The sequence below is a fragment of the Agelaius tricolor genome, unplaced genomic scaffold (assembly GCF_023055355.1).
Source record: "Agelaius tricolor isolate 1412-34295 unplaced genomic scaffold, bAgeTri1.0.p SCAF_4, whole genome shotgun sequence".
Classification (NCBI taxonomy): domain Eukaryota; kingdom Metazoa; phylum Chordata; class Aves; order Passeriformes; family Icteridae; genus Agelaius; species Agelaius tricolor.
Window position 1 is genome coordinate 36764435 of NW_027269264.1, and position 27702 is coordinate 36792136.

General features: G+C 38.1%; 1 protein-coding gene across 16 annotated transcripts in view; it reads right to left on the bottom strand.

Moving 5' to 3' along the window:
• Positions 1-27702, bottom strand: part of MAST4 (microtubule associated serine/threonine kinase family member 4) — a 278365-nt gene that overhangs the window by 7046 nt on the left and 243617 nt on the right. For all 16 annotated transcript variants that reach the window (XM_071425284.1, XM_071425286.1, XM_071425285.1 and 13 more), the window contains 15 exons: positions 26401-26486; positions 18180-18388; positions 17286-17424; positions 16087-16219; positions 15200-15365; positions 12406-12507; positions 8692-8814; positions 8334-8446; positions 7266-7393; positions 6932-7164; positions 5959-6159; positions 4522-4751; positions 2664-2786; positions 877-1013; positions 84-265 (listed from right to left, as the gene is read on the bottom strand). In XM_071425284.1, coding sequence (XP_071281385.1) covers positions 84-265; positions 877-1013; positions 2664-2786; positions 4522-4751; positions 5959-6159; positions 6932-7164; positions 7266-7393; positions 8334-8446; positions 8692-8814; positions 12406-12507; positions 15200-15365; positions 16087-16219; positions 17286-17424; positions 18180-18388; positions 26401-26486 — 2305 coding nt within the window. The remainder of the gene's footprint in view (positions 1-83; positions 266-876; positions 1014-2663; positions 2787-4521; positions 4752-5958; positions 6160-6931; positions 7165-7265; positions 7394-8333; positions 8447-8691; positions 8815-12405; positions 12508-15199; positions 15366-16086; positions 16220-17285; positions 17425-18179; positions 18389-26400; positions 26487-27702) is intronic.

Sequence of the window (27702 nt, forward strand, 5' to 3'; positions counted from 1 at the left end):
AGCATATCAGATCTGTGGGGGCTCACAAACTGTACAGTACTCTTCCAGTCTTTTTCCTCTGTTCTCCACTGCTTCACACTCACCTGATGGAAAATCAGGAGTGGAACGGTAGCTTGGGGTAGGAGATCTAGGAGATAAGCTGTGGGTTGGAGACCCAGGCAAGCTCTCCCCTGAAGAAAGTGATCGATTCAGGCAGGAAAAGCTTCTACTTGTATGAAGAAGAGGTGAGGGTTGCTTTGCCAGCTTTTTAAAGAGAGATCTTCTCCTTGTGTGAGAAAAACACAGCATTAATCGTAAATTAAGGTGCACAGAAGATACTATTAGCACAGGCAAAATTCTTGCAAACTGACACTATGAAAATAGTAAATCTATCTTTACATGAAAGCAAACCACACTGCAGACTGGGAAGTTTAGAAAGCATCCTGATTCACTAATAGGTGAGATAGACACTGTAACTAATTTTATTCATACTAAAATTTACTATATTTCAGAAGAACATCTATCTCCTTATGAGTATAGATCTTTATTTTCTAAATTTAGCAACCCATCAAAACTGAAGAAATCTATAAAGTACTAGCAACATATTTATAAAATACACATGAACGTATCATATTAAAAACACTGATAAGCACTGCACTAAGAAGTTTAATTAAACAAGTGAAAATGATATAGTTAAACCAAATTAAGATGTAACCTCAGTTATTCACTATTTTTAGTTATTTAGCAGATCTAGTTTAGACAAAACAAGATTTGGAAGGCCACAATCTCAGAAAGAAGGTAGCAATATAGAAGATGAGAAAAAACTGTATTAGCTTCATATTTTAAATTTATTGCTGTGTATAGACAGACACACTGTGAAAGCAAAGGACTACTCACCTCTCTAAACTCTCCTTCTTCTTGGTCTTCTTACTGCGCCTAACCATTCGGCTCCTGTAGCTGTTCCGCCTGGCAGGTCCTGTCTTGATGGAAGTGTTTTCAAAAGGAGTTGTCATTACTGAGACTTTGTTGCCACTCTGCCAAAATGAAAGAAGATGCCTTAAGTGTGAGTAATACGAATAACACAAGACAACTTTGCCTTACACTGAATCTACACCATACACGCAAATGCAGTGAGAATCAACTCCAGAATAAGAGGTATTTCTGCAGGGAACCCTATGCAGACATTGCCATGCATAGTTAGTAAATGAGGATTGGGAAGTTCTCAAATTCTGCCATATTTCCCAACTTCCTCCATTCAAGCTCCAAGACAAGGAGTAATTCCAGTAATTGTAGCCAGACAGAAGGACACCAAGGACTGACCAAGACTGAAAACTTCAAGATAGAAGCTTCTACAGAAAAACCTGATTTTCCCACAAAGAACTGTAACTGCACAGTGGTCCACTCACATCTCAAGACACCAACTGTTACAATGATGAAACAGAGGAGAAAAATTAAGTCTTCACTGGCAATCCCAAACCACATTTTTATCTTGTTCAAAAGGGTTAACAAGTATGATTAACCTAAGCTTTTTAGCACTGATTGCACAAAGAGATGAGTCAAAGAAAAAAAGCATTTACTGCTAGTTTTAGAAATCTGCAGCTTCTGCTCAGCACTGTATATCCCTACAGTGAACTTCCTTTCAAAGAAATTGCCTTAGCCCAAATTAATTTATGATACAGTGCAACAAATTAAGTTGTAGATAAACAATGATCTCTTGTTTTGTGTTTACACTTCTAAGTAGTGAGGGTTGTCATGTTTCTTTTTCTGTATCTGACCTAGACAATGAGTGCATAGCTGACTGCCATAAGTCACAGAATTTTCTCTTACATATTTCTTTCAAAATTGGAAAACTTGGAAGTTCTTCCTGGTTTCAGAGAAATAAAATAAAGACTGAAGAAAAAGCGTATTTTTCATCTTTCTTTAGCTTTTTATATTTTCCCATCACCTCACTGCCTTCCAGGGTTTTTTTTTTGGACTTCTTTTAAAACTGACTACTCACTTTGAGCTCTGCACATAACACCATAAATTGTTAATAATATAGGAAGCAAATATACAGCTGTCTAAAGTAATTCTGACCTACATTAGCTTACACTGGAAAGATTACATGAAAAATGAGATATGATGAGCTACAGAGAAAATAAAAGGGATTTTTTTCTTTTTATTGGGTGGTTTTTTGTTTCCATGGAAAAACTGTGTCAGACATGCCTGGGTATACATGAGACAAAAACCTTTTGGGCCTTAATATGAAAGGCAACCTCCTGTATAGCAGGCAAATATTTAATATTCTTTGTTTTTACTCTTCCTCACTGATTTTCACTTTTAAAGAAGAAAAATGAGAGGTATCATCATTGTCAGAAGTCTGAATTATCTGAGGAAGTTGCAGGCATTCGATAACATTCTTGAGAAGGTCAATTTTTTTGAGAGACAGAGACATCTATTTTTGCCATTGCCTCGAATTTACTTCAGCTATCTCTCAACAGTGCCAGTCTATGGCAGAAAAACTAAAATCATGCACGATATAGGAAAGTTATTGGCCCTTCTCCAGATCTATGGCAAGAGCAGCTTAGAGTTTGTACTTCAAGGAACAATAAAGTTGAGTAACTAATCTCAAGAAATCAAACATAACCCCACCATCACTGGTGAAAACAGCAATCACTTTAGTATCCCAGCTGTCCAAGAGTTACCTTTAACAACAATTCAATGACTTCTGTATGAACAAGACCATGCACTGGCTCTCCATTGATATGAGTAATCAGGTCTCCAGCTTTTAAACCTGCTTGGTAAGCTGCACCTCCTTCTTCCACATTCTAAAAAAGAGAGAGGAAGAGAATATACACAAAATGAACCCCAAACCAGTTGGCAATGAAGAAACTTACAGATACTGAGTTTTGTAAAGGAAGAAAAGAAGAAAAATACCTTCAGCTCTTCTACCATCCCCTACTTACTCCAACTTTGTATGAGTCTCCCCTACTTACTCAAACTTTATATGGGGTCTAGAATGGTTTCAAAGCTCACTGAAACACTGCTGGTTGCTATGGATATTAAGTAAGCTCTGTAAAACAGGGAGTTTTCATGCATAGTAAGAAGGGGTGGTTCACTACCCACTGCAAAATTACAGAACTAAGTGAAGATTTTTAGCATCTGAAAATGAGAAACACTTTGTAATTAAGGTAATGGTCACATGCAATACTCTAATCACAACTAAAATTATCTCCACCATATGGTTAAGGATTGTTTCTATTTGGTTCAAATTCACCAGGCTTCCCATCAGAGGGGTTGGTGCAGCACAAAAGTGACAAGGACCAAAAGAAACAGAATTGAAAAGTATTTTGAAGGTTGTTTAAATAATTTTTTATATTTCTAAATGAGTATTTAAGCCATGCAGACACTACTGAAGACTACAATGCAAACAGAGCTTGAACAACAAACTTATAATACTTTTAAAAAGCTCAAGGTTTAACTTTTATTGCAATGTACCATTTTTCCCCTTCCTTTCACTGGTGTGATGTTCTTGCCACACAAGTGGCAAGAAATAATTTTTTAAAATTTATTCCATTATCCACCAAATGTACCCAGTTCTCCAGATTCAATACTCTTGATGGATTAATAGGTCTAAGGGGTAAACAATATGAATAAAAAATGAATAATACACTACATCAGCACTGCTACTTCAAAATCTACCATACATATTTAAAACTAAGCAGTGCCAAAAACATGAAGTCTTTTGGTAAATTTGTGATAATTTTTTTAGGATAGTTGAAATAATTTATATACACATACTATTTATGTACGTGTAATTTAAACCATATATAAAATTATAATTTGTTACCAACATAAATTATAAACAAATGCATATATATGTACCTAGGTATACAATTATTTTACAATTAAGGAGGCTGACAACCAAAGAATTGCTTTAGCCTCTCTTCCACTGTGTAGTGAAGAGAGGATGAAAAATACCTGATTTTTTCAAGACAGTCAATCTTTTTCCTGTGCCATACAAACCTCAAAAGTATTCACAATTCCAAACAATCTGCACATTTCTACACAACAGAAAATCGGTACTTGAGATCAGCTTACATGTGTCTTGTAAAATAGTGCTGATTTTCATGAATCCCTTAATTGATGCAGTTAATAAACTCCACCTATTTTTCAACAATTTCTCTTTACAGTCTCCTACATTTGCAAATCCTACCCAAATCAAAGAGGGTCTGCACTAAGCCTTTAGTTTTCTAAGACATAATGCTCTGAACTCAAGACACTATTTTTCAAAACTGAGAAACTTGCCAGAAGTTAAGAGAAGTTGCAGAAGTTCAACACCACATGTAGATAATGCTTCTGCCAAAGATGGCTTGCTGTCTTCCCTACAGGCAACACTGCTCTTGGATACAGGCAGAATTTCATTCTAAGAAAAACTGCTTGGCATATCATTGTAATTTACACAGTAATTGTTAACAAAGAGATGCCATGGGTACAAAAATCGAATCCATCATTACAGTATTCTGTAGCCACGTATTAGCAAGAAAACATGTATTATCTTACCCAAACAATGTGGTGCACAGTGTAGATATCGCTGTCACCCACATAAACCCTGATTGCTCGGATGGTAAAGCCATACTTTTTCCCTGAACTGTGAATTACAATTGGCTGATGAGGACTTGCAGCAGCAATTGATGAATCACGGCTGGGAGAGGAATCTCGAGACGATGAAAGGTCAGATGACAGGGAATGAGGAGACATAGGACTTCCCAAAGGAGAAACACCAAACACATCTGGAAAAAAAATCTGCCTATTACACTCTGAGCACACACAAATTTCATTTGGCTTAATGATATCTTTCTATTAATATATGTCATTGTCTTTGTCTAAACAACCTCTCCTCCTCCTCACTTAGTGTGCACATTAGTGAATGAGAAGTTCAACAACCAGATACTAGAATTTAATTATTTTCCCTGGAGTGTAAACTGTATTGTTTAATGCAAGGATTAACTTGTGACATATAGACTGGTTTTTCCTTTTGCACAGGAAAAACACTCACTGCTAACTTTGCAAGAACTATTCTCAGCCTCTTCCTAGCAAACATGGATGAAAAGAAAATCAGAGTAGGGTAGCAAATATTATTATGAAATCATTCCCCAAGTAATCCAGCAATGCTTAACAAATTGCTAGCTGTTTTCTTGCTTTCAGTTATATATAAAAAAAGATATAGACTACTCCAATTAAACCACAGTATCTACTGGGTACCTAGGGCAGTAACTCAGTGTTTGTAAGAAGCCTCCATTGTTACATTCTGCTACATCATGTAAAGAACACAAGAGTTTCTTCCAAGAATACCAATTACAGCTTTGTTTTATGTTATTGTTTTGAACGCACTATTTGCTCAAGCTTGTGCAAATGTGAATACAATTGCAGCAGTTTGGACTTCAGTTCTGGACAACAAGAAAGCGAAGTACCAATCCTTCATACGAAAACACTCAGTATTACTGTTATATGTTCACTTACAGCATTATTTCTGGCTCCAAATTTTGAGCACTAACTCAGACTACTACAAGTAGGAGGCTACATGCTATTACTGTTTTTTGACACTGCTCTCCTGTTTATCAGCTTTTCTTATGGGGGATGAGAGAGAACTAGTCCTGTGATGCCTTAACAAACATCTGTTTTTGAGGGCTAATTAAAACTAAATCTACAACCCTACTGGTCAGATGGACCAAGGAATGAAGTTGCATCCTGCTGTACATGCTCAAGATCAAACACCATTAAGTTGCATTTTTGCCTGTCAGAGAAGGACCCTCAGCTGTGAGCACCATGTCTTGCTGACAAGATTACACTGACTAGTCATGCAAGTAAACAACAAGAGAAACAAAAATGAGTGCCATGGAATCAATTCTGGACTATACAGAACCTTGCATTTGCATCATAAGCCTTCATAGCATTGCATAAATCATTAACATTTCAACTAAAAGTATTTATCTCTACCTCCTGGGATCATGAGGGACAAAGCACTTGCAGAAAGGGACTTTGTGACTTTTCCAGAGATCTTCTTTTTCTCTGTGCTTTCCAATCGCTGTCGAGCCATGTGCGATGCAACTTCACCAGCTGGCTTTGAGGAGTTATCTGTACTGTCCACACTCTCACTTCTTCCATTTATTTGATCTAAGTGTTCTGAGAAACTGCCAACTGTAAAAAGAAGAAGGGATAAAGACATTGAGGGAAAACTTTGCTAAACTTTGCATTGAGGGAATATCCTTTTGCTAATGGACCACAGAAAAAATAAACTACTCTCAAGTGTAACTGGTTAAGTGTAAGAAGAGGATCACACAGGTGGAGTTATCACTGCAGTTGCTCTATTAATGCCAACACCATTACACAGGGGGATAGCAAGCTTGAGATACAGCACAATCAACATCAAGGTTTTAGACAAGGATAGAGATGGATGACCCTGAAGAAATTTTTTCCTCCATGATCAGAAAGGAGGGAGGGGGAGGAAAATGTGGACTACATGGGAAATCAAGGGCTTGAGAATAGAAGGGTGTATCTTGAAAAAACTCAGTGAGGTACAGAAGAGAAGGAAGCTGAAAACTGGTAGATGTGTAGATATGAAACTAAGGGCCCAGAGTCTACTGAAATGCAACAAGTATTTGAGCAGGGAGACAATGCTCAAAATTAATTAAGCAGAGAATGGTTTGCAACACTTTCTCCGAGATTTGTAATCACCAAAGTGACTTCCATAAGTGAAAGAAAATCCTCTCAATTCTGAAAGGTGTACATTGTAGTGAAGTCAATTAAAAACACACAATGGGTAGTACACAAACCAGATCCCTGTTGGGACAGCTGTTTTTGAAAGCAGTTCTGAAATGCATCACTTCTACATCTATGAATGCTACTGCCACAAGAAGGTGGCCTGCAGCTGTTTGTAGTATCATCAGTCAAGACACCCCCTGTGAACTACCTGATAGTGTGGAGCTGCTGATTGTACTTGCTGGAGTGGTTACTTCAGGTTCGTCTTGCACTGTTTCATCGCTCACAAATGCAGACTTTTCCTGATCCTCCCGGGGTCCCCGTGAGCTGGTGGAATCATCCTGTTCTCCTTCAGCTGATACAGACAATTTTGGAAGCAAACCAGAACTGCGCTGCTGCCGGCTACTGTCAGTCTCAGATGAGATGGATGTAGATATTTGCTGTCTGCATAACAAATAAGCAAACTCTCATTCAGTTAATAAATGAAGAGGCCTGCTATCTGGCAAACAGGATGTAGATGACTTGCTGTACATCCTTCTACTTACATTTCAGAATATTCTGAACTCCAGCTTAAAGATTCCACAGAAGGCAATGCTACACTTTTTGTTTTGTCTCCTGCATCTTCCTTTTCTTCACCTTGAATTTGAGTGACTCGATCTATACTACTAAAAACCTATTAAAGAAAAAAAAAAAAAAATTGAGTATCACTGACACATTTGATATTAAAAAAAAAAGGTATGTGGGATCTACAGTTCTATGATTTTAAATGCTTATATAGTATTTCAGATTTCAAACTTCAAATTTCTTGAAGCTTTTCAAATTTCCAACACTTCATTTTCTTAAAATGCTTTCTTGGTTCCTCATGCATAGGTATACAAATAGAGCCTCTTCTCATTATGTATTTATCAGTTTTCTCCTCATTTCAAAGTGCAAACCAAGACAGTAAAGCCAAAATCCTAGGTGTTTATTCCATTATTATTTCCTGCCAATTCACCTCCACTGTATTTATTGCCTGAGCATGTCCACTCTGATCAGCAATAATTAGCTCTCATCTCACCTGCTAGAGAAATACTACCTTTTGGCCAGTTTTACCTTTGATTCAGAGCATTCAGATAACTCCCTCAAATCTACATTTCTCCATTACTATAACACACGCTAACCATTACCTTGCTTTTTCCTTTGGTCAAATGTCACTAAATTAACACCTGCTACATGGTAGTACTGTAATACTAGTTACACACCTACAAGATACCCAGGACACAACTGGAGCAACATGAAAACTATGTATAAAGAAACCAATGCAAAGAACACATAGTAGCATTTAACAGAACGCTTCCTTGACACCTTCTGTTATGCAATAATGAGTCTTCTACAGAAAATATCATCATATTTATATAAGTTTCCATTAGTATATTAAAGATTCAAAAAGTAACTTTTCTACACAATCTTCCCATATTTTGATTTAATGGTATTCATTGTATTCTTGCTCAATTTCAGTTATCTTCATAGTTTCTTGAGAAAATAAGGCCCTATATATCTCCTCTATATTTAACAGTTCCAAAATTTGCAAAAGTAGAACAATACATACTAAGATGACAGAAATTTTTACTTACTTTTGAAAATCTGTGTGAACATGAGGAGAACTGTCTTATCTCTAAATTAAAATCTTCATCATTGGTATCATCTTCTTCCTCAGTTTCCATATGGTGGTATTTCTCAGAACGAGCTACAGACAAGGGCAATAAAATATCTGAATTTATCAGGAAGAACGGATACTATGTTTTAATATTAAATAAAAATCTAGTTCTATCCTTAAGATTATTTTTGCTGAAGTGTCAATTCATTGGTAAAACTGCAAACTGCCAGTAATTCTGATAAAGGAGATTTAAAAAGCAGTAAGCAAGAGTCAAAGATAGTGATTACTTTAAACAAGGTGTTCATAACTTTTTTTTGATACCATAAAACACCTACTGTCAAAGTAACTTGTGTCATCTTCAGACTCCAACTGTGGAATAAACTCTGCTTTCTGCCTCAGCAGACTATTCCAGTCAAGGCTCCTGAAGAACTGATGCTGCTTTACTTCATATGCACCACCTGGAGGAGCCAGAGGAAAACACTGAGCAAACTGTACCAAATCCTCTAACAGTAAATGAACTAAACTCCCAGCCAACAATGCAAATAGCATGGAAAGGCATAGTCATTGCTGTATGCATGAACATCTACTACCCATTCCCATGGGTAATTAGAAATTCTAAACCTGTCAGAAATAGTCCCTGCCCCTGTTTTCTTGTGGCCATTTCTTTTAACAGTTTACTGCTTTATCATCTTCCCCTTTTAAGATTTTTATTCTTCCAGATGTACTAATCTGTTAGCTACATATTAGTCAGAATCATCATATGTAGTTCCACAAATATAAATATGTGCACTAGGTGAGTAGTACAAGTTATGAAGTAATTCAGAATGATTCTTAATAGTTGCTCAATATAAATGCTATTGCTAATTTAAGAGATCCTTTCAGTGTTTTATGACAGCAATACATAATTCTATAGGAAATACCCTATAATTTCTCTTATTTATTACTTCCTGCTCATTTAATGTGCATTAAATGATTACACTACTTTAAAGTCAGAAAACTACTGTAAGAACACAATGAAATACTGGAAATTCTGCCCTTTGCCCAGGTGGAAGATGGTATTACTAATAAACATACATCTAATTCTAAAACCTGAAAAAGTAACGTGCAGCAGCAAGACCTGCTGCCAGCTTGTTTTGGGTTTATGTTGCATGGTTTTGCCAGTGGGGAGGCTACAGGCGTGCTTCTGTGAGAAGCTGCCTTCCTCTATATATCCAACACAGCCACTGCCAGCTGGCTGCAAGATGTCAGCCCATCAGCATTATCTTGGATAATGTATTAAAGAAGGGGAAAGACTGCTGCCCAACAGCAGACAGACCACGGTGGCGCAGAGATCCACCTGCAGCCCATGGAGGACCCCACAGTGGAGCAAGGTGGATCCCTGAAGTAGGCTACGATCCTGTGCAAAGGCCTGTGCTGGAGCACAGGTAGCACCTGTGGCAGAGAGGAGCCCAAGCTGTAGCATGGTTGCTGTCAGAGCTTGTGACCCCATGGGGAACCCATGCTGGAGCACTCTGTTCCTGAAGACTGCACCCTGTGGGAGGGACCCACATTGGACCAGGGGAATAGTGTGGGGAGGAAGGAGTGGCAGGGGCAGCATGTGATGCACTGACCACTACCCCCATTTCCTGTCCTCCCACACTGCTTGGAGGGAGGAAGTAAAGCAGTAGTGTTAATTGGTGATAAATTAAACTAATGTCCCTGAGTTTTAGTATGCTTTGCCCATGATGGCAAAGCACCTTATCTCAACACACGAGCCTTTGGAATATTTTCTCCTCCCATCCAGCTAAAGCAGGGAGGAGACTTGGGTACCTCCTGGCCAGCAAAGGTCAACTCAGCACACTGATACAGCATGTATGTCAAAGCTATGGGGAGAAAAAATGAAATCTCCAGAACTGGTTCTAAGTCAGCATTAGGATTTCTAGATTGGGTTCTTCGCTTTTCATATTGCACCAGGGAAAAATTCAAAGAAACCAGGTCTTCCCAAAGCAGGTCAAAATCACATCTCATCATAAGTCAATAGCTAAGCAGTGAATATTTCTCTGAGCACAGTAATGGGATATTACATCAGAATTGTATTATTCTTGATTGGTATCAGACACTTCAAGCCCAAAGAAGTCTTTTTACTGCTGTTTTCCTTCTTCAAAGTAAGTATAGTATCCACCTCTCTTCTTTCAACTTGCCTTTGCCACTCAGGTCTCCTGAGCAAGTAAATATTATGATTTTCATGAAGTGTTATGCAGCTTGCTAATACATATTAAACAGACAAGACTGTAATTTGAAATGCGTGGTGGAGCCCAGCATAAACCATGGTATTTTTCCGTGCCCATGTGGGACCTGTCACAATGCAGCCTCCATTTCTGTGAGCTGATTGTAGCATTTAAAGATCCTACAACTTTGTTGTGGTTTCTGAACCCCCTGCTTCAAAGAAATAGCTGCCTTATTTCCTTCTTCAGACTGCCAACTGTTAGAGAGACTAGAGGCTTTAAAGAGCCTCTGAGCACCACAGGTGCTTCATACTATGGCACTGACCATTTAGTATTTAAGGCAGCTTCATCTCACCCCATTCACTTTCTCCACCAACTGTGTAGCAACAGACACAGAATTTGCAATTCACTCCTGATCCAGCCTCTCACATGGCAACAGCCTCCAATTAACACTGCATTTATCAGGAAAATCATCCTGGCAATGAAACAACAATACCTGGGAAGAGTGTACTTAAAACAAGGGAATAAAACTACTGGATTTTCATTTTGCCTTTGGCATTGGTGCCCTCTGCAGCAGATGACGCAAGCAGCAAGAGAAGCTACTGGGGCGCGACACCTTCCTCAATCTTAACTTATTCAACATGGGGCAAGGGGCAGCAATAAACTGCTGAGTGCCACTTAGTCCAGACCACCAGTTACAGTGAAGTCTAAGGGTTGCTCACACAGAACCCAGCCATTCATTGCGAGGGACAACGCAGCTCATTCATATCAGTCACATTATCACGCCTTGAGGGAAGCCAAAGGAAGACATGTCATTTGGGACCATGTCAACACTACTGAGGGTCTGGGTTATAATCACATTTCCCCTGAGCAGCTATGATAACACCAGTTATGAACTGATTCCTAAATCCTCTTTTTAATTAGGCCTAAAAATATGTAGCAAAATTGGACTCAGTTTTGTGAGCAATTTGCCAAGTACTCTCATGTTGACTCAACCTGCCACTTAGTTTCCTTAGCATCCTAAATGTATTTCTGTTCATGGCATACAATGTTCACTGTAAATAAGATTATACCTCTATATTTGGGCTCATTTATGCAGGAGGCTTCTTTTTTTCTGTGTTTACCTAGTGCTTTGCCTAAAGGGATGGCAGTCAGTGACTAGGGTTCCCATACATTAACACTTAAAATCACACTTAAACAATATTCATTACTGCCTCTCACAGAAACTCCCAAATAAATCCTGGTCTACCAACCAACAAATAAACTCTTATTACATAAATGCACAGTACTTTCATTAGCCTATGGAAGTGTTAATACTTCCTTAACATTCATACAAGGCAGTAGTGCTTGATAAATGAGAATGAGAAGACTTTTCACCACACAACCTCAGACAGTCATTACTGAATAAGGATTTGAGTACTCATCACCCATCCTAACACCAGGGGGAATAATATGCCAGGCTAAGATACCTCTGAAAAAGGAAGTTGTGTATTGATTCCCCTCCTAGATTTCTGTATTTAGTCATTTAATACTGTATTAATGAAGAAACCCCATTCACTAACAGGGTCTTTGAGAAATTTCTGTGAGATAATTTATATTTCTCAAATTGGGGGAGGAGTAAATACAAATGAGCCCATGTAAATCCCACAAACCTAGGACAGATATCATCATGTTAAGTTCCTATTACTGGTCTTAATCTATAAATTATCATGGCATATTATCATGGCTACTGCATGTCATGACAGATGTTTCCCAAGCAAAACAAACAGGTGAACAAAGACTCCCAATGCTGAATACAGAAGCTATTTCTAGTAGATTAACAATTTAAAATTAGTGCCTCCTAACCTGTTCCCAGTCTTTCCAAAGGATTCTGCCTAAGTAGCAGAGTAATCAGATCTTGGGCATCTGGAGGTGGTGCTTCATCCTTTTCAGGCCAGTTGATTTCATCTGAAAGAAAAGAAAGTTGCTTGATATTGCTGAGGTCTGATCCCAGCACAAATTGCATTAATGCTCTCAAAAGCAACCTAACAGCAAAGCAGAGTTAAAGCAACTTTCTCAACTTAATCTGCTGCATACCAATTATTTCTAATTTTTATACTCTCTATACAGACTGTATAAACATACTGTATTCCAATTTCCTTTGGAAGTATCATTTAACACAAAACTGTGTTTAGCAGCAGAACACATGAATGCTTGGCTCATGGAAAACTTTCAAAATATTAGCACAATTTGTATGCTCTCTCTTCCCCCACCAAATCAAGATTTAAACTGTAGTTATGTTCTATGGAAACTGTTGTTAAGATGGAAACTGCTGACCTGACCTGGCAGCTGCTGCTCACATCTGTGTTCCTTCTCTAATGCTAGCAGACTCCCTGAGGTCAATACTCCCATGACTAAGGGTCAAGGTGTCAGACTGTACTCTGGCAATATATATGGCAATTAAGACTTTTTACAAGAGTCTCATACTTCTACATAACCTCCCTCTACTGACTCTTATACTATGTCTTTTGTACATCATGGCGAGCTGGACTTAAACCAATCAAGAACAGGATACACTGTGTATGAACATGAACTTTCTAACAGCCTACAAACAGCAAGTTTTGCCTGATTTTTAGTGGAAGCTGCCTCCACAAATGTAACATAGTGCAGGTTTAGATAAAACTCCGAGGAGGTTTCTTGGGAGGTACAAGGATTTTGGCGTCAGAGAAACAGCACACTTGGAGCTCCAGAAACACAGAAAGCTGTTAAGGATTTTGCTGCCATTTTATGATCTAGACTTCCATAAAATAATCATAACTGGATAAATAATCATCAGAAGCTACATGCAGGTTTAACCTTCATATTTCAGAGATTAAGGAAAGGTACTGATAAAAACAGACATGAAATGTAACCTGCTTCTGAGGCAATATTTTAAATTCTTATCACTTTAGGTATTTAAGTTTACACTGAGGCCTCCCACAGCTGTCCTTGCACAACCTGAGGGCAGGAAAAGGCAACCTACAATGCAAAAGGAGGCAGCAAGATTTTGAAGTAGAACTTTGAACAGAATGTAGATTTTGCTCATGGAAACTGGAAGAAAAATCTAGGCTACAGTTTGGTTCTTTAAGATGGCTCTTCCAGTCAAATAGAAGGAGATAATTTATTTTAGCACAGGAAACATATCCAACAAGAGTCTCCTAGAGATACTAAGAATTTTTTCACTAAGCAAGGATATTTCAAAGAGAAACAACTGACAAATCAACATCAAAACAAGAAACTGAGCCAACCAACAGTCTTGTAGGACGAGTGGGAATAGATGTTTACAAAAGGACTTCCACAAATAACTTCTGTAAGATAAACTGACACATTCAAACAGATGAAGATATTTACTAAGGTCTCAGCTAGACTGTAACACATGACAGTATGTTTTACAAAAGGTAAAATTAATGCCACATGCAAAAAAAAAAAAGCCTAATGTACAAATTTTGTCATTAATTTTAAGACTATTCCCTCCCCTTCTCCCAGTCAGGGAGTATAAGGATAAAAACACAGGTGTGTGTGTCTGAAAATGCAATAAAAACTTGAGTTATTTCCACGTTTGTGTGCCTACAGCTCCACTGCAGTTTAAATCTGATTTGGAAAATAAAGCATGAATATGCATTGCAGCCACGGGGCACCCAGAAAACAGACAGCATTTGCTGCTTGTGTTAATTAAACAGTTGATTCTTCTTGCCACTCAGGCTTCTGCATATCACATCAGAAAACAACATAGTTATAAACCCATGAAACGTAGGATGTCACATGCATTTTAATAGTTTACAAACAAGTCTGGCTTTCAGCTTCAGAGATAGAGGAAATAAAGATGATGACAGAAAGTCTCCTTTAGTACAAAAGGGGATTTGTTGCATTCTCACAGAATGAGGAACCAGAGATGTATTCTCAACTATTGGACTTTTTAAGCAGACCATAAAACAGACTGGGAAATTCTTAGCAACAGAGGTGCCATTGTGTTTACCTTGTATCATAAATAGTGACCCTCTACATCTATGCATTTGGGAAATTTATGGAAACAGCAGGTAGGATAGTAAACAACTCTGTTTAATTATCTTTCAGTTTTGTCACAAGACACATAACAATACTTAGGGTCAGTTTGTAGGTTAAGATCCAAAGGGTTATTGAATTTTAAATGGAAGAAGAACAGCTGCTACAGAAATAACATTACACTCCAACAATCACCAATGAAAGCATTAACAATCTGTGAACTGAATTAGTTTCCTTCTTTTTCTCATTATTTATTATTTGGGAGACATTTGTTTTAGAGTTTTATTACATATTTGTTAATTTCTTGATTTTGTTATGAGGCAGAATTTCCCATCCATGCAAATTTATTTAACTGTTTCTTCTCTGGTATAATTTCTTTACCAAAACCAGAAATCACTAGTGCATAGTGGCACAACATTTTAACTAACATAGCTTCTCTCTTCCCAACAGTGCAGCTTAACCCCTGGACTCTACAAAATGAATTTCTGTACTTAGCAGAGTAAGTTCAGCTTTTAATCTAAATTATTGTTACTGCTTTGATAGCAGATTGTGTAGTCTATCAGTAAAATTTTAATATATTTACTATTAACAGATTTTGGGTTTTTTTAGTGATGCTCACCACTGATTACTTGTCCAAAGAGCTCTTCTGGTGTATCTCCAAAGAATGGCACACATCCAACAAGAAATTCATAAAGAATAATTCCCATAGCCCACCAATCCACTGGTTTTCCATAACCCTGTCTCAGTATCACTTCAGGAGCTATGTATTCAGGTGTACCACAGACCTAAAAGAAAGAAAACAAGCATGATGGCAAAGCAAATCTTAATTGAGCTAGATCAGGAATTTATAATTCTTGAAATGTAAATTAATATGAAAACATGGAAAAAAATGGAATTCATTTGGGCTTAGTCTGCTGAGTTGGCATAACAACTCACATTTTTAGAACAACCTACCTACATTAAGAGGCACCATAATCGATATTTGTGAATCTGTCATGCAAAGGACAGTTTGTGCTTTGTACACAGGAGTCCATCATGGCAAGTATCTTACTTAACTTAAAACATATTGTTACCCTTATATGAAAGTTATGATGATTTTATCTTAAGTAACTTTTCCAGTGAACAGATTGTGAGCAACGGTAATGAGGCATGCTTAAAGGGAAATGGGCCATAGCACAGATTTTAGCACCCTTGGTAGTTCTAAGCGTGATGAGCTCCACAAGTACTCTGCTGAGACTTCTGAATTCTTTACAAAACTGTTTTCCATTTGTCTCTCTCACAGATTCACTTGCACAGAATTAGGCTGTTCATCTTACTAATAGATCTTAATGTAAAAAGGGAAAAGGCCTAGAATAATCCTCAGGGCACCAGTTAAAGTACCTGACATACTCAATTGAAACACCAATGCAGGAATAACTATCGTTTATTCAGTATTACAGTATGTTCTGCTGGCAAAATGTTACTTCATGTGAACACTCAGTAGAAATGAAAAAGGCTGTTTCTTACTTGTTTGTCGAGGAATTCTCTGGCATCCTTCTCAATGTGACCCTCGTACAGATTGGTAGTCAAACTCATTAGCCCCACTTTTGACAGGCCAAAGTCTGTAAGCTTTATATGGCCCATGGATGTTACCAACAGACTGAAAAACAGAAAGTTTTTAAGTCACTGTGATATAATTCAACATCGTGTGCTTCTCATTGTTATTATTATTACAATTATAATACTTAGGGGAGAATGTTTCATTAGCATTGTTGAATTCTAAATACAATTTAAAATGTACTTTAACTGGTACAGAATGAGCAGGTTAAAAATCTAAGTCTTACATTTGTTACTATTACTATCAGAAGTAAACAAACTTTTCATGTGCCACTGAACAACATCTTACAGAACTACAGAGGTCTTGAGAGCTGAGTACTTAAAGGTTTGAAGAAACAGTTATCATGTAAAAGACCTAAAATAGAATATGTGTCATTTTTGAAGTGAGGTAAGTATTTTGCATCTGTAACAGGCTGGGTCAGTCATGTATTTGGAAAAAACCTCAGGGTATTAAGTTAGTAACTAATACTATACTAACTAATACTTCCTGCTATGAAGCTATTGTCAGTCAACACCTATGACTTCAATTATTTTCCCATTTTTTAAATTGTGAAACAGAAAGAAGAGCAATGAAGTTGCAAGGGCCATACTTTGTATTTCAGCTACTTGCTGTAATGTCAATTTACTTGTATAGGAGCAACACTGTGCTTTTAAATATTGAAACCGAAAAACCTAACCTCTCAAAAAAAAAAGCAACCCCCAAAGCCCAAGCAACAAGAGATGTTTCTGCATTTGGTCAATTTTGCCTTCAAACACAAATACCTGCAAGTTGAGTATATTTTGTGTTTTCAGTGTTTTAAGTACACTCTGAAAAAAAAATTCTAAATTGCTAAAATGTCGTTCTCTTCATTCTAACACGAAGAATAAATACCTTTTTCTTTTTAGCTACTTTGATGGCCTCTTCCATCTTAAACACAGAAAACTCTTAACAGCTCTTTTGGAAAAAAAATGCATTTTCTGTAACCGCAAGTAATGAAAATTCAAATATTTTGAAGGAACTGTGCATCTACGTAACATTTAGGATAAAAAATAATTCTAAGCAAGTTTAAACTTTTATATCTTATCTAACAATTTCAAACTCCTCTTTCAGTTATATTCTATATACATACTTGTCAGGTTTCAGATCCCTGTGTACAATTCCATAATTATGAAGGTATTCCAAGGCCAGAACAGTCTCTGCAAAGTACATCCTTGCCATGTCTACAGGTAAGGGACCCATATTCTTCATCAAAGTAGCACAGTCTCCACCTGTGGCAACAGTACATGGAAAAATGTTCCAGATGACTCTATAAATTCTGAGGTGTAACAGTATAAACCATATATGATGCTAAAAGGAACAGAAACTGCAGTCATAAGATTTTATTTTCTAGTCAGATGACTCAACCAAACTTGTAAGCCCCACAGCTACTCTACTAGAAGTAGTGTGAAGCCAGGAGAGGGCACTACAAGGATTCAGCCGAGAATCAATAATGTACTGCTATCTAAGGAGAAAACAAACAAATAAACTGGGGGGATGGCGAGTGATGGAAGCCCATAACCATACCTCAGGATCCCTTCAGTACTGCTTCTGTCCACTGTTCTCCTTCCACAATAGCATCATTTTAAAGCGTTTCCTCTTTCTTGTTTCTTTGTAAAAATAACTACTACAAATCCCCTAACACTTGCTAATGAAAATTTCAGCTCCAGAAAAAAAGCAAACATTTTCACATGAACTTTGAATGCTAGCACATTTTTGATTAGAATCTATAAGGAACTTACTCTAAGAGCAGCTATTTCCCATTATAGCTGGAACACAAGTGTTTTACAAGCTGTTTACCAGGAGATAATGAGTGGTGAAAAAAAAGAACCACCTTGCTGTTGGATCTGGTTCTGAAAATCTGAATTGCCAGAGTATGGAGGACACACAGGGGGCCCCTTCTAATTCAAGTACCATATGGGTTATTTTTCTTTTGTGGTATAAGGAAATTCTCCTCTTCCTCTGGAAAACAGAAGAGCAATTTTACCTTCTACATATTCCATGACCATGCATAAATGACGTCTTGTTTCAAAGGAGCAATACATGCTAACAACAAATGGATTTTCTGCAAATGTCAGGATATCACGCTCAACGAAGGCCTGTTGGATCTGGTTTCGGAGGATGAGATTCTGCTTATTAATTTTCTTCATGGCAAATCTTTGTCTGGTTTCTTTGTGTCTCACAAAATAAACCGCGCTGAAAAATTCAAATGGGAGAGAAAAGGAAAGAAATCTGACTAACTACTAAAAATACATTTGAAAATACATTTTTCATTCAATTTTTTAAAACTATATATATTATAAAAGAGATTGTTCTCAATTTAACCTAGTCTTTCACATTAAAGAATGGTTACAAATCTCATTTTTTTAAAAACTAGTACTCAAACTAAAACAATCAACTCTTCTGCCCTTCCCTGTCCCTTCTAACCAACAGCAAATATAACAGCAGATATAACTGCAAATGCTTTTAGCCCAGGCAGATTTCAGGCATTCCCATCAACAAAGGATTACATACAAAATCCAGCTATGGCACAGTATTATAAATCATTGTGACAAATGCTTATTCTGTAGGTGTGCTGAAGGGAAATTATGACTCAGTCCAGGAAATTTTAAAACATATCACAGGTCTCTCATGAAGGTTGCTTAGAAGTTGCTTGAAGGGGTGGCTCCTTATTAGCAGGTGTAAAATCTCCTGTTCTTGTTCAGTCCCTGACCTCAGTACTGATCCATATCAGAGGAAGGTCACCAGTAGGTAACCCAAAACAAAGATCACTGTGTTAACTACATGGTAGTGTGGGGCTGTGTTGTATCTTGACTTGCAGAATTTCCACTGGGGCACTGGGTACAAGGTTTCCTGTGTATTTGGTTAGGTAAAGTCATGCAGTGAGGGAAGTGAAGAAAAGGAAACCTCATTTGGGCAACTCTTCTGTCTTCCAGGTCTAAGGAGAAGGTACTACGCTGCTGTGAAACACTCAGAAGGACTTCACAGCTGCACTTCTCAAAATCCCATGAGGCAAATCCTGAACATTTTTGCCTTGCTTGAAATCTACCTTATGGCATTTAATGCTTATACCATTTCCAGTACATAACTATCACAGTGTTTATGGAAAGAAAGCACTTAAAGGAGAAGATAAGGGGGAAGGGAAAAGAAATGGGATTCAATTGTGAAGTTTTTTTAATTCAATTAACTATCTCCTTGAGGTCCAACTATCAGCATACAATTAATTATATAAACATAAAAAGTAACACTTGCCTTACTATTTCTAGAAAGATCTTCACACAGCTACTATAGTTTTAGGCACAGAAAAAATTAGGACTTCTCATTTTCTTTGTGAAGGAAAACTTTCTAGACAGCATAGTTTCTCTTACTGATTCCAAAAGCTTTTATTAATCCCTCATTCTTGTCTGAGCATGGGGCAGGTAAAAGACATTACACAATCATGAAAGTAGGTAAAAACTACCTTGGGCAAAACCCATGACAAACCCCACCCTTTGTGCCTCCTACTGAGTCTCACTCCCTTCTGCCCCTCCCAAGCTGGAATACAGACCGAGTTATTCATCTCCAGTACTCCTCCCTGCTGACTTCATGCCTTGTGTCCTGCAACTCTTCCTACTGCTCCCCTCATATTCACTTCTCTCTCCAACTCTTGCTCTTCAAAGCCCCACCCATGCTTTTCTTTCCCTTGCATTCTAGTTTTCCTCTCTCATTTGTTGCTTTCTCCAGTCAGCTTCATAATCTCCCATAATATCATCTTTTCTTTTACCTATTTCAGTCCCTCTTTGCATTCCTGGCATGGAGAAAATTATTGCCTGAAGTCTCCATCCTTCAAAAAAATCTAGTTACATGAATGACCTAAGGACTGACTGAGGACTTGGCATACAAGTATTCCTCTAGAGTTTCAAACTAGACAGTGTGCAAGATGGCCTCTTAAAAGGCAAACAGAAACCACAGCGTATTATTACAGCATCTTAATATATCCTCCTTTCAGATCATACACATCTGTAAGATCATTACTAACATATTTTAAAATTATTAAAGAGTAAGTTCCAAGAACTATCTAGTCCTGTAAATATGTGGTACATGTTGCTATATTTTCCCAGCTGTCTAAACTGCATCTTCAGTCTTGGAGTCACAAGAAGGTAACTTTCCACTAGGATTCTGTTGTTTCTTAGAAAAAAAGCTGCTTAGCTCAAATGTACCAGACTCATGAGACAACTGCAACACAATAGTCTCTCCTATTTTCACACATGCATCCACTGTTTAAGCTACAGAAAGTGCTTCCAAATGATCTTCAGCACACAAAAATGTCTAACATCCCTCACATCCTCTGGTCACAGGTACCCCAGCAAACAACATTTATGCCTTATGAAGAAAACTATACCCCAGCCAGCAGCATGCTGATCATCAAATGCTGCCCATAATCTTCAGTATATTTAAAGATAATTTCAAATTTAAGGATTCTGTGACACAAAAACAGTGTAGGGAGAACACCCAGGCTGTCCTGTCAATTGACTGATTGACAGCAGCATGTCCTGCCGCCCTGCAAAGCCACAGCCAGAGTGGTACTGTTGCATCCTCCTGTTGTTTCAAATGAAGAATTTGATTCCCTCAGCTTTCTGTTTTCCTAACAGCAACAAGCGTTTCCAAAGCATCCCCTGATTTCACTGTGCGAATTTCAACAGGTATGCAAGTGCTCTGTATTTTTCTGATGCTGTAGCTTAACATGGCAAAAAAGCTTAGTTTTCAAAGGAAATAAGAACATTCATAAAGAATAAAGAACATTCATTTGGCAGTGTCCAAACATTATCTTATTTCACTTTCAACATAAATCTCAGTCTGAAAATCTGTCTCTATAATAACTCTAGTTAGGTACAACTATAAAACACTGCAAAAGTGGTAACATGACAAAAACAAGCTAAAACATTCAACTGGGTTCCTGAAGTAGTCCAACTCAAATATCATGCCATCTATCACTCCAATCTTATAGTCATGATTCCTGTTTTTTCTCTAAGTTGAAAAATCTCTATTACCAAAAAAAAAAATTCACATAGACAGGTTTCAGGCCTAGTTTACAGCTCTCAATAACTCCAACTTTTAGAGCCATTTTACAACCTAGTCTACATTCAGTGCTTAAGGCTAATATAGCTGACACTATTTTTTAATCTGTCAGAGGAGCCTGAACTCCTTGTGGAGACACAGGTACTGTACCTACTGCTTAAAAATTACACCTGCTGACCAGGAACTTAGTTTCATTTTTACCAGCAATTTCCTGAGAAGAGACTGCTAAATTCTGTTCTACCCTGGAATAATTTCTCATGTTGCCTCCAGTGAAGAGAAACTGCTTGTGAGACTGTGGTTTATATTATTTGGTGAAGTTTATAGATAGTTACTTAAGATCAGAATTAAAAGCAGCACTGCAACACCTCCTAACAAAGCAATGCCTGTGACCAGATCGGAGTTATTTGGGGGCAGAAGGAAATGCTACCTAAAGCCCTGCAGCTCTCAGACAATGCACCCCAGCCTTCTGCTTGCAGTGTTTCAGACTTATCCTAGTCTGCCTAGAAGGAAATGAGAAGCTGGCCATATGACAAAGAGAACATGTTGGCTTTGATCCTTCTCTCACAACTGGCATTAGTGCTAGTTGTTCTAATATGTCATCAATTTTGAGTAATAAAACCACCTCTGCATACCTAAAAGCACCAATGCCTTTTATCTTTATGGCAGCTAGTAAACACAGATTCAAAGTAACGAAACTGCAGTCCAAAATTCTGATGGGTAAACTGTCTTGTGCTATTTTAGTGAACCTATGAAGTTACGTTTCCACCTGTCCCCTTCTACTTCTGAACCAGGGGCTGCCAGGCTGATGATGAATTAACCTGAGGGGATTTTATTCTACAGCTGGTAACTTTCTTAATCCTGCTCCAAACATAACTACACATGAGCAAGTACTATCAACAGAGTGGAGAAGGGAGAGAAGCACTACTCACAAATGACATGCAGCAGCTGCTCAAGATACACTTCTTCCAAGTTTTTTAATTTATCAAGCAACACCATTAGCCAGTATGTCATGTACACACTGACACTACCATCCCTGCAAAACTAAGAGCATTCCAGAGAGGAGAAAAAGTGGTATCATGTATTTGCTTTAAAATGATACAGTTATACACTGAAGAGATATTGAACTAACATCACTTGCTTCCCTGAAATCAAATGAAATTTTTATTTTGTTGAATTTTTTCAGGGACCCAGACTGATGCTAACCTGAAGACATGCACACTACTACCTGCTACCTCTCACAAGCCGGAACGTGGAAAAAAATGTTGTTGTGATTGCAGTAAAAATTTAAAATTTGGGAAATGAGAGTTTTGTCTGGCTGAAGAAAGTCAGATACACAGCTTGTGAAGCCATTAGTGACTTGGCCAGAATCCTACACATTTACTGATTCACAGCTTGTTTAACTTCTTGTATATTCCTAGCCATTCCCAACAGCCTCATCTACTACACCTCATGTACTATACAGTCATTTAATTGCACTACAGATGAGTTTACCCAATCAATAAAAAGCAGACAACTGCTAAGATATTTACTCAAGCCTTCACAAAACCAATAGCTTTTATTTAAACTCATCAAATTTAACATATCTGACAAATCTCTGCTATAACATGCCAAGACCAACAATTACTCTGTCAAGTAATCAAAGCTTTTCATTTCACTGATAAAGGGAAAAACACCACAGCAAAGGAAAAGAATATTATAGGGTTTTCTTGAATTAGTTCAGATTTAAATCCTCCATTATAGCCTCAAAATAAGTAAAATATTACAACATAGTACTTTGGTAAGTCAGAGCACAAAGTATGTCCACTGACGAGAATGAATCAATGAAGCACAGGCAGAATTCACATATACTTAGATTATTTCAAAAAATTAACAGCCTGGAAAAACATAGGAGGGAAAAGACAACTGTTGTAGCATAACAATAACTTTTGTTTCAGCTACTTGTACTTGTAAACAAACGACAATCAATGCCTTCAGGATAGTTTCTTGCTTTATATTCATAAGAAATAGGTATTACTGGTTTATTACACTCCATTTCATAGATGGATTACACAGCATTTAGGTTATCTTGATGTCTTTTCCTTTAAACTTGACCATAACTTTTGAGTAAATAAACCATCAACTGCATTGTTGCCAACAGCAAAAAGAAAACCCTACTTTAATAAAGACTAGAAAAATGGTCTGTTGATTTTACAGTCTGTCTGACATAGTAGAGATTTTCAAGCACACAGATAGTTTTGAAAAACATCATATCTTACTTAGAGAACTTAGGAGCACAAGCCTCCTCAATTTACAGTATTGTACAGGTGCTAAAATCACTTTTAAAAGTGAGTGAACACTTTTAGACGTTTATTGTCTCACATTTCACTGTTTTCCTTTCGCTCTCCATGTATTGGGTTTGTATAGCAAGGTTTTGGTAGTGGAAGGACTACAGGAGCCCACAGTGGAACTGGTTTCCTGGTACAACTTGTGACCCTGAGAGGGGCCCACAGCAACAGGCTGTGCCTGAAGAACTGCATCCCACATTGCAACACTCTGGGGAGGACTGCTGCTCATGGGATGGACTCACATTGAAGAAATGTATGGAGAACTGCCTCCCATGGGAAGGACCCCACACAAGCAGAGGAGGGACTCTCCTTCGCCATAATCCTCATTCCATGTGTCCCTGCACTGCTGCAGGGAGGAGGCAGGGCTGGGAACGTTGGAGTGGTGGGAGGGGGGGGGATGGATGGGGGTTTAAGGTCTCATTGTACTTCTCATTATTCTGCTCTGATTTTGCTAGCAATAAATTCAATTAACATCCCCAATTCCAGTCTGTCTTGATCTTTCCCAGTTGTTATCTCAACCCATGAACCCTTCATTGTATTTTCTCTCACACATCCAGCTGAGAAGAGTGACAGAGTAGCTTTGGCAGGTGCCAGGAATCCAGCTAGAGTCAACCCACTACAGGCTGTTTTCTCATTTTTGATTTTTCTTCTAAGTAACCATTTGAAAGAAAAATAAAAACCAAGAAAATCTACTTTGTAATTACTTCCTTAAAGATGGAAGTAATATCACTCTACTAAAGTGATGAGCTTTTCAATTTCCACTAATACTATGGCATTGTAATCTGACAGCATACTCCTGTTTTTTACACTTGCTAATGAAAATAATGATTCATGAAGAATGTGGATATACTCCAAGCTGGTTATTCTCTAGCACCTTTCTTTTCTTCAAATATTTACCAAGGTCTCATCAAATTTCCACAGCATTGCATTGCCAATTTTGTATATTACTGGCACTTAAAAGATAATCAATAAGCCTTGATTTTCCCTGCCACAAACACAAAGAAAAAACCGTGTGTGGCATAGAAGACCATGGCTTTTCATCTGTTCTTTTCCATCTTTGCAGATCCCTTTTTGTCTCTGGTTTCAGGTAGACAGTCTGTGTTTCTTAATGGCTCTTTGAGCTTCCTTCTGGCTGTAACACCTATGGAGCAAGAGACACACGCAGCTCTACTGAACCTCTGCCTTCAGGTGCCAGCCTCACTCTGCTGACGGCTGCACGCTGAGCTGCAGCTGCTCCCTCCTCGCCCCACTCCTCAGAACCTGAAAACTGCTCCAAACTGAGAAAGGTTCAGTGACTCTTGGAACCTCTTTCTCCAACAAGAGCCTATCCCACACAGTTCCTTTTATCCTCCAGTAAGAAAAAGAGATGGAGGAATGGAGGGGACTTAACATCTGCCAAGGGAAGGAGAAAGCAGTGCAGCTAGGGAGGGGAGTAGCATCTACTGCTAACTGCTGAGAGGCAGGATTTTGAGATACTGGGGTAAATGGGAGAAGGTGAGATATGGTAAGCAGCAAGTTTGTCTGCGAAGAAGTTCTGAGAAAATTGAGCAGAGCTTGACTAGTGAGAAATTGCATTTGAATATTTATATCATTTTAATACAAAATTTTAATTTTAAATTTTGCTTGGGACTTTTGCTGAGTTATGAAAAAATGTCTTGGACACAAGCGGCCTCCATACAAGCTACGATGGCCAACAATCTAGGCAGTACTAAATGCCTCCTTTTCCAGAACTCATGGCTACCCTTGAACTAAACTTCCTCAGAGAGAGCCCAACAGCCTCAGGCCGTTCAGCAGGCCCACAGAACTCCAGTGCGTAGACTGCAGGTGCTTTCTCTCCTATGTCAAAGACCCCTTCACAGAGTGCTCCATCCTAGCAGCTTGATGCCACTTCCCACCTCAAGCAGAGTCAGTCTAATGGGGTCTATGCTGGAAAGCAGCACCACCCTCCTTCTCTGCCAAGCTGTGACATTGGCTGATTTGGCAGTGGGCTCCTCGGCTCAAGATGGAAACCTCTCTTTTTTGAGCCAGTTTACATCCCTCTTGTTCCTGCAGGTTACACACAGCAGCTCCTGTCTTGACGTATTTCAGTGCAGAGGAGGAGCCAAACAAGGATCTAACCAATAGTACAGGATCAGAAAGGGGACTGAGGACAGACACCACCACTGCACAGTACTTCCAGAAAATATGTTGTATTCATTTAGAGATATAGAATTTTCTCTTGATCTTCCAGGGTATCTTCAGATGACTTACATATCAGTAGGCAGTAAGCTGTGCACTCTCCAAGTATCCAGAAACAAACCAAGAAATAGCAATTCCTTTAAAGCTAATTGGTTAAAATTTGAGAACTAGAATAGCATTCACAAAGTAACAAAAGACTGTTGCCCTACTTCAGGAAATTTGTTTCTATTGCAAATTTCTATTCTATACTTCTAGGTCAAGTAAGCATTCATTTTTATCCATCTGTCTCCCTGCAGATGACACGTAATGCTCTCTCACATCTGCATAAGCACAGTATTTTAAAGGTGAGCTTAAATCTGCCCTTTGATTTATTCACACTTCATCTTTGGCATGCTAGGTGATTCTGAAAAATCTTTTTGATGTACTATTCAGTACTTTAATTTAGTGCAGCACAGAGTAATTCATTACAGCCTAGCTAATTTCCCAATACCTTGTCAACCTAAAATACTAATAACAAAACAAGAATGCAAAATGCAAAAAGCAGAGTGCAAACTCACTCTCTCACACAAAGACCCCTGAAATAAGAAATAATGGGAAAATAAGCAAAACTAAAATGCAAAAGAGCTGTCACAGTCAGAGATTACTCACCCATAAGCTCCATTACTAATCAGTTTAATTGTTTCAAAATCACTTTCCCGAGGTTTCCTCTGCAGCTTCAGTGAGGTATTGGAGCTCTTCAAAGTAAAAGATGAGAATGAACAAAGTTAATAAAATACTTTTTTTCAAAACTGGGGAGAAAAAACCCAAACAAAAAACCAGCTATCACCAGGCTCTCACACTGATGAACCAGGTAAAAGTTCTAGACAGCCAGCCACATAGCCAACACGGAGAGGGACCAAGGAGCTCCTGAAACAGAGCTGCTTTTTCATCAAACAGGTATCTGCTGCACTGCAGCAAGCTGTCCACTTCTCTCCATGCTCAGGTTACAGTCACCAAGGCTTCTGGTAAAGGAGTTAGTGGCAATTCTTATCTTGAGTCATGGACTTCTGTGAATTCCACATGGCACTCGTTGGACACTGCCTTCCCATTCTAGTAAATCTGACTTTTGTATTACAGCTGGTAGCAGCAAACTGTTGATGAGCCCTTGTTCACTCAAATAAACTGGGCACACTTCAAACTAATGTTAGGGTAGAGCGTGATATAACAGAGAGGAAGGTGAAAAGAGACAAAATGAAAGAGAAGAAGATGGAAAATAAAAATACATTAGTTCTACCCCTAAAGAGATCATTTTAAACTACTTCTTTGTCAGAACTTTTTCAACACCAAGTTGCCCTCAGCATGGCAAAACCTTTTTTCTAGTTTGAATTTTTAATTAATCTTGAAGATGTGTGAATTAGAATTGGGGTTCAGGGGGAAAAGATGAAAGCACCGGACTCCAAATGCAGACTTCCAAAACCACAAGATCTTTTTCAAATGTCTTTTGAATCTCTAAGAAATTCCATGATCCTTACCCAGGCAGTTTAGTAACAGTTGGAAGTTGAAAGCAGAGCTGGTTTAAACATTTTCAATTAAGTGCTTGCTAAAAAAAATTCAGTGCAAGACTAGTGAAATGTTAATATAATGAACTACACAGGAAAAGACAGAGAGGACTTAGTAATTGTTCAGCCCACTTGTCTGTCAGTACAGGATTCTTTCTAATTACTATTTATGATGATTGTGAGCAGTCCTGTACTTGAAAGTTATGGTTCCTGTCACTCCCCATGTGTGTTTATTCCACAGCTACATTTTGAGATGTTTCCAAATATACCCTCTATAGTTTTCTTTACTGATTTCATCATCTCCCCTATTTACATTCCTTTATTATACCACATTATCCTTTCTGAATTTCTTCAGCATCTGCACAACACAAATAACTTCACAATTTCAACTGCTTAGCTAACACTAAGCCAC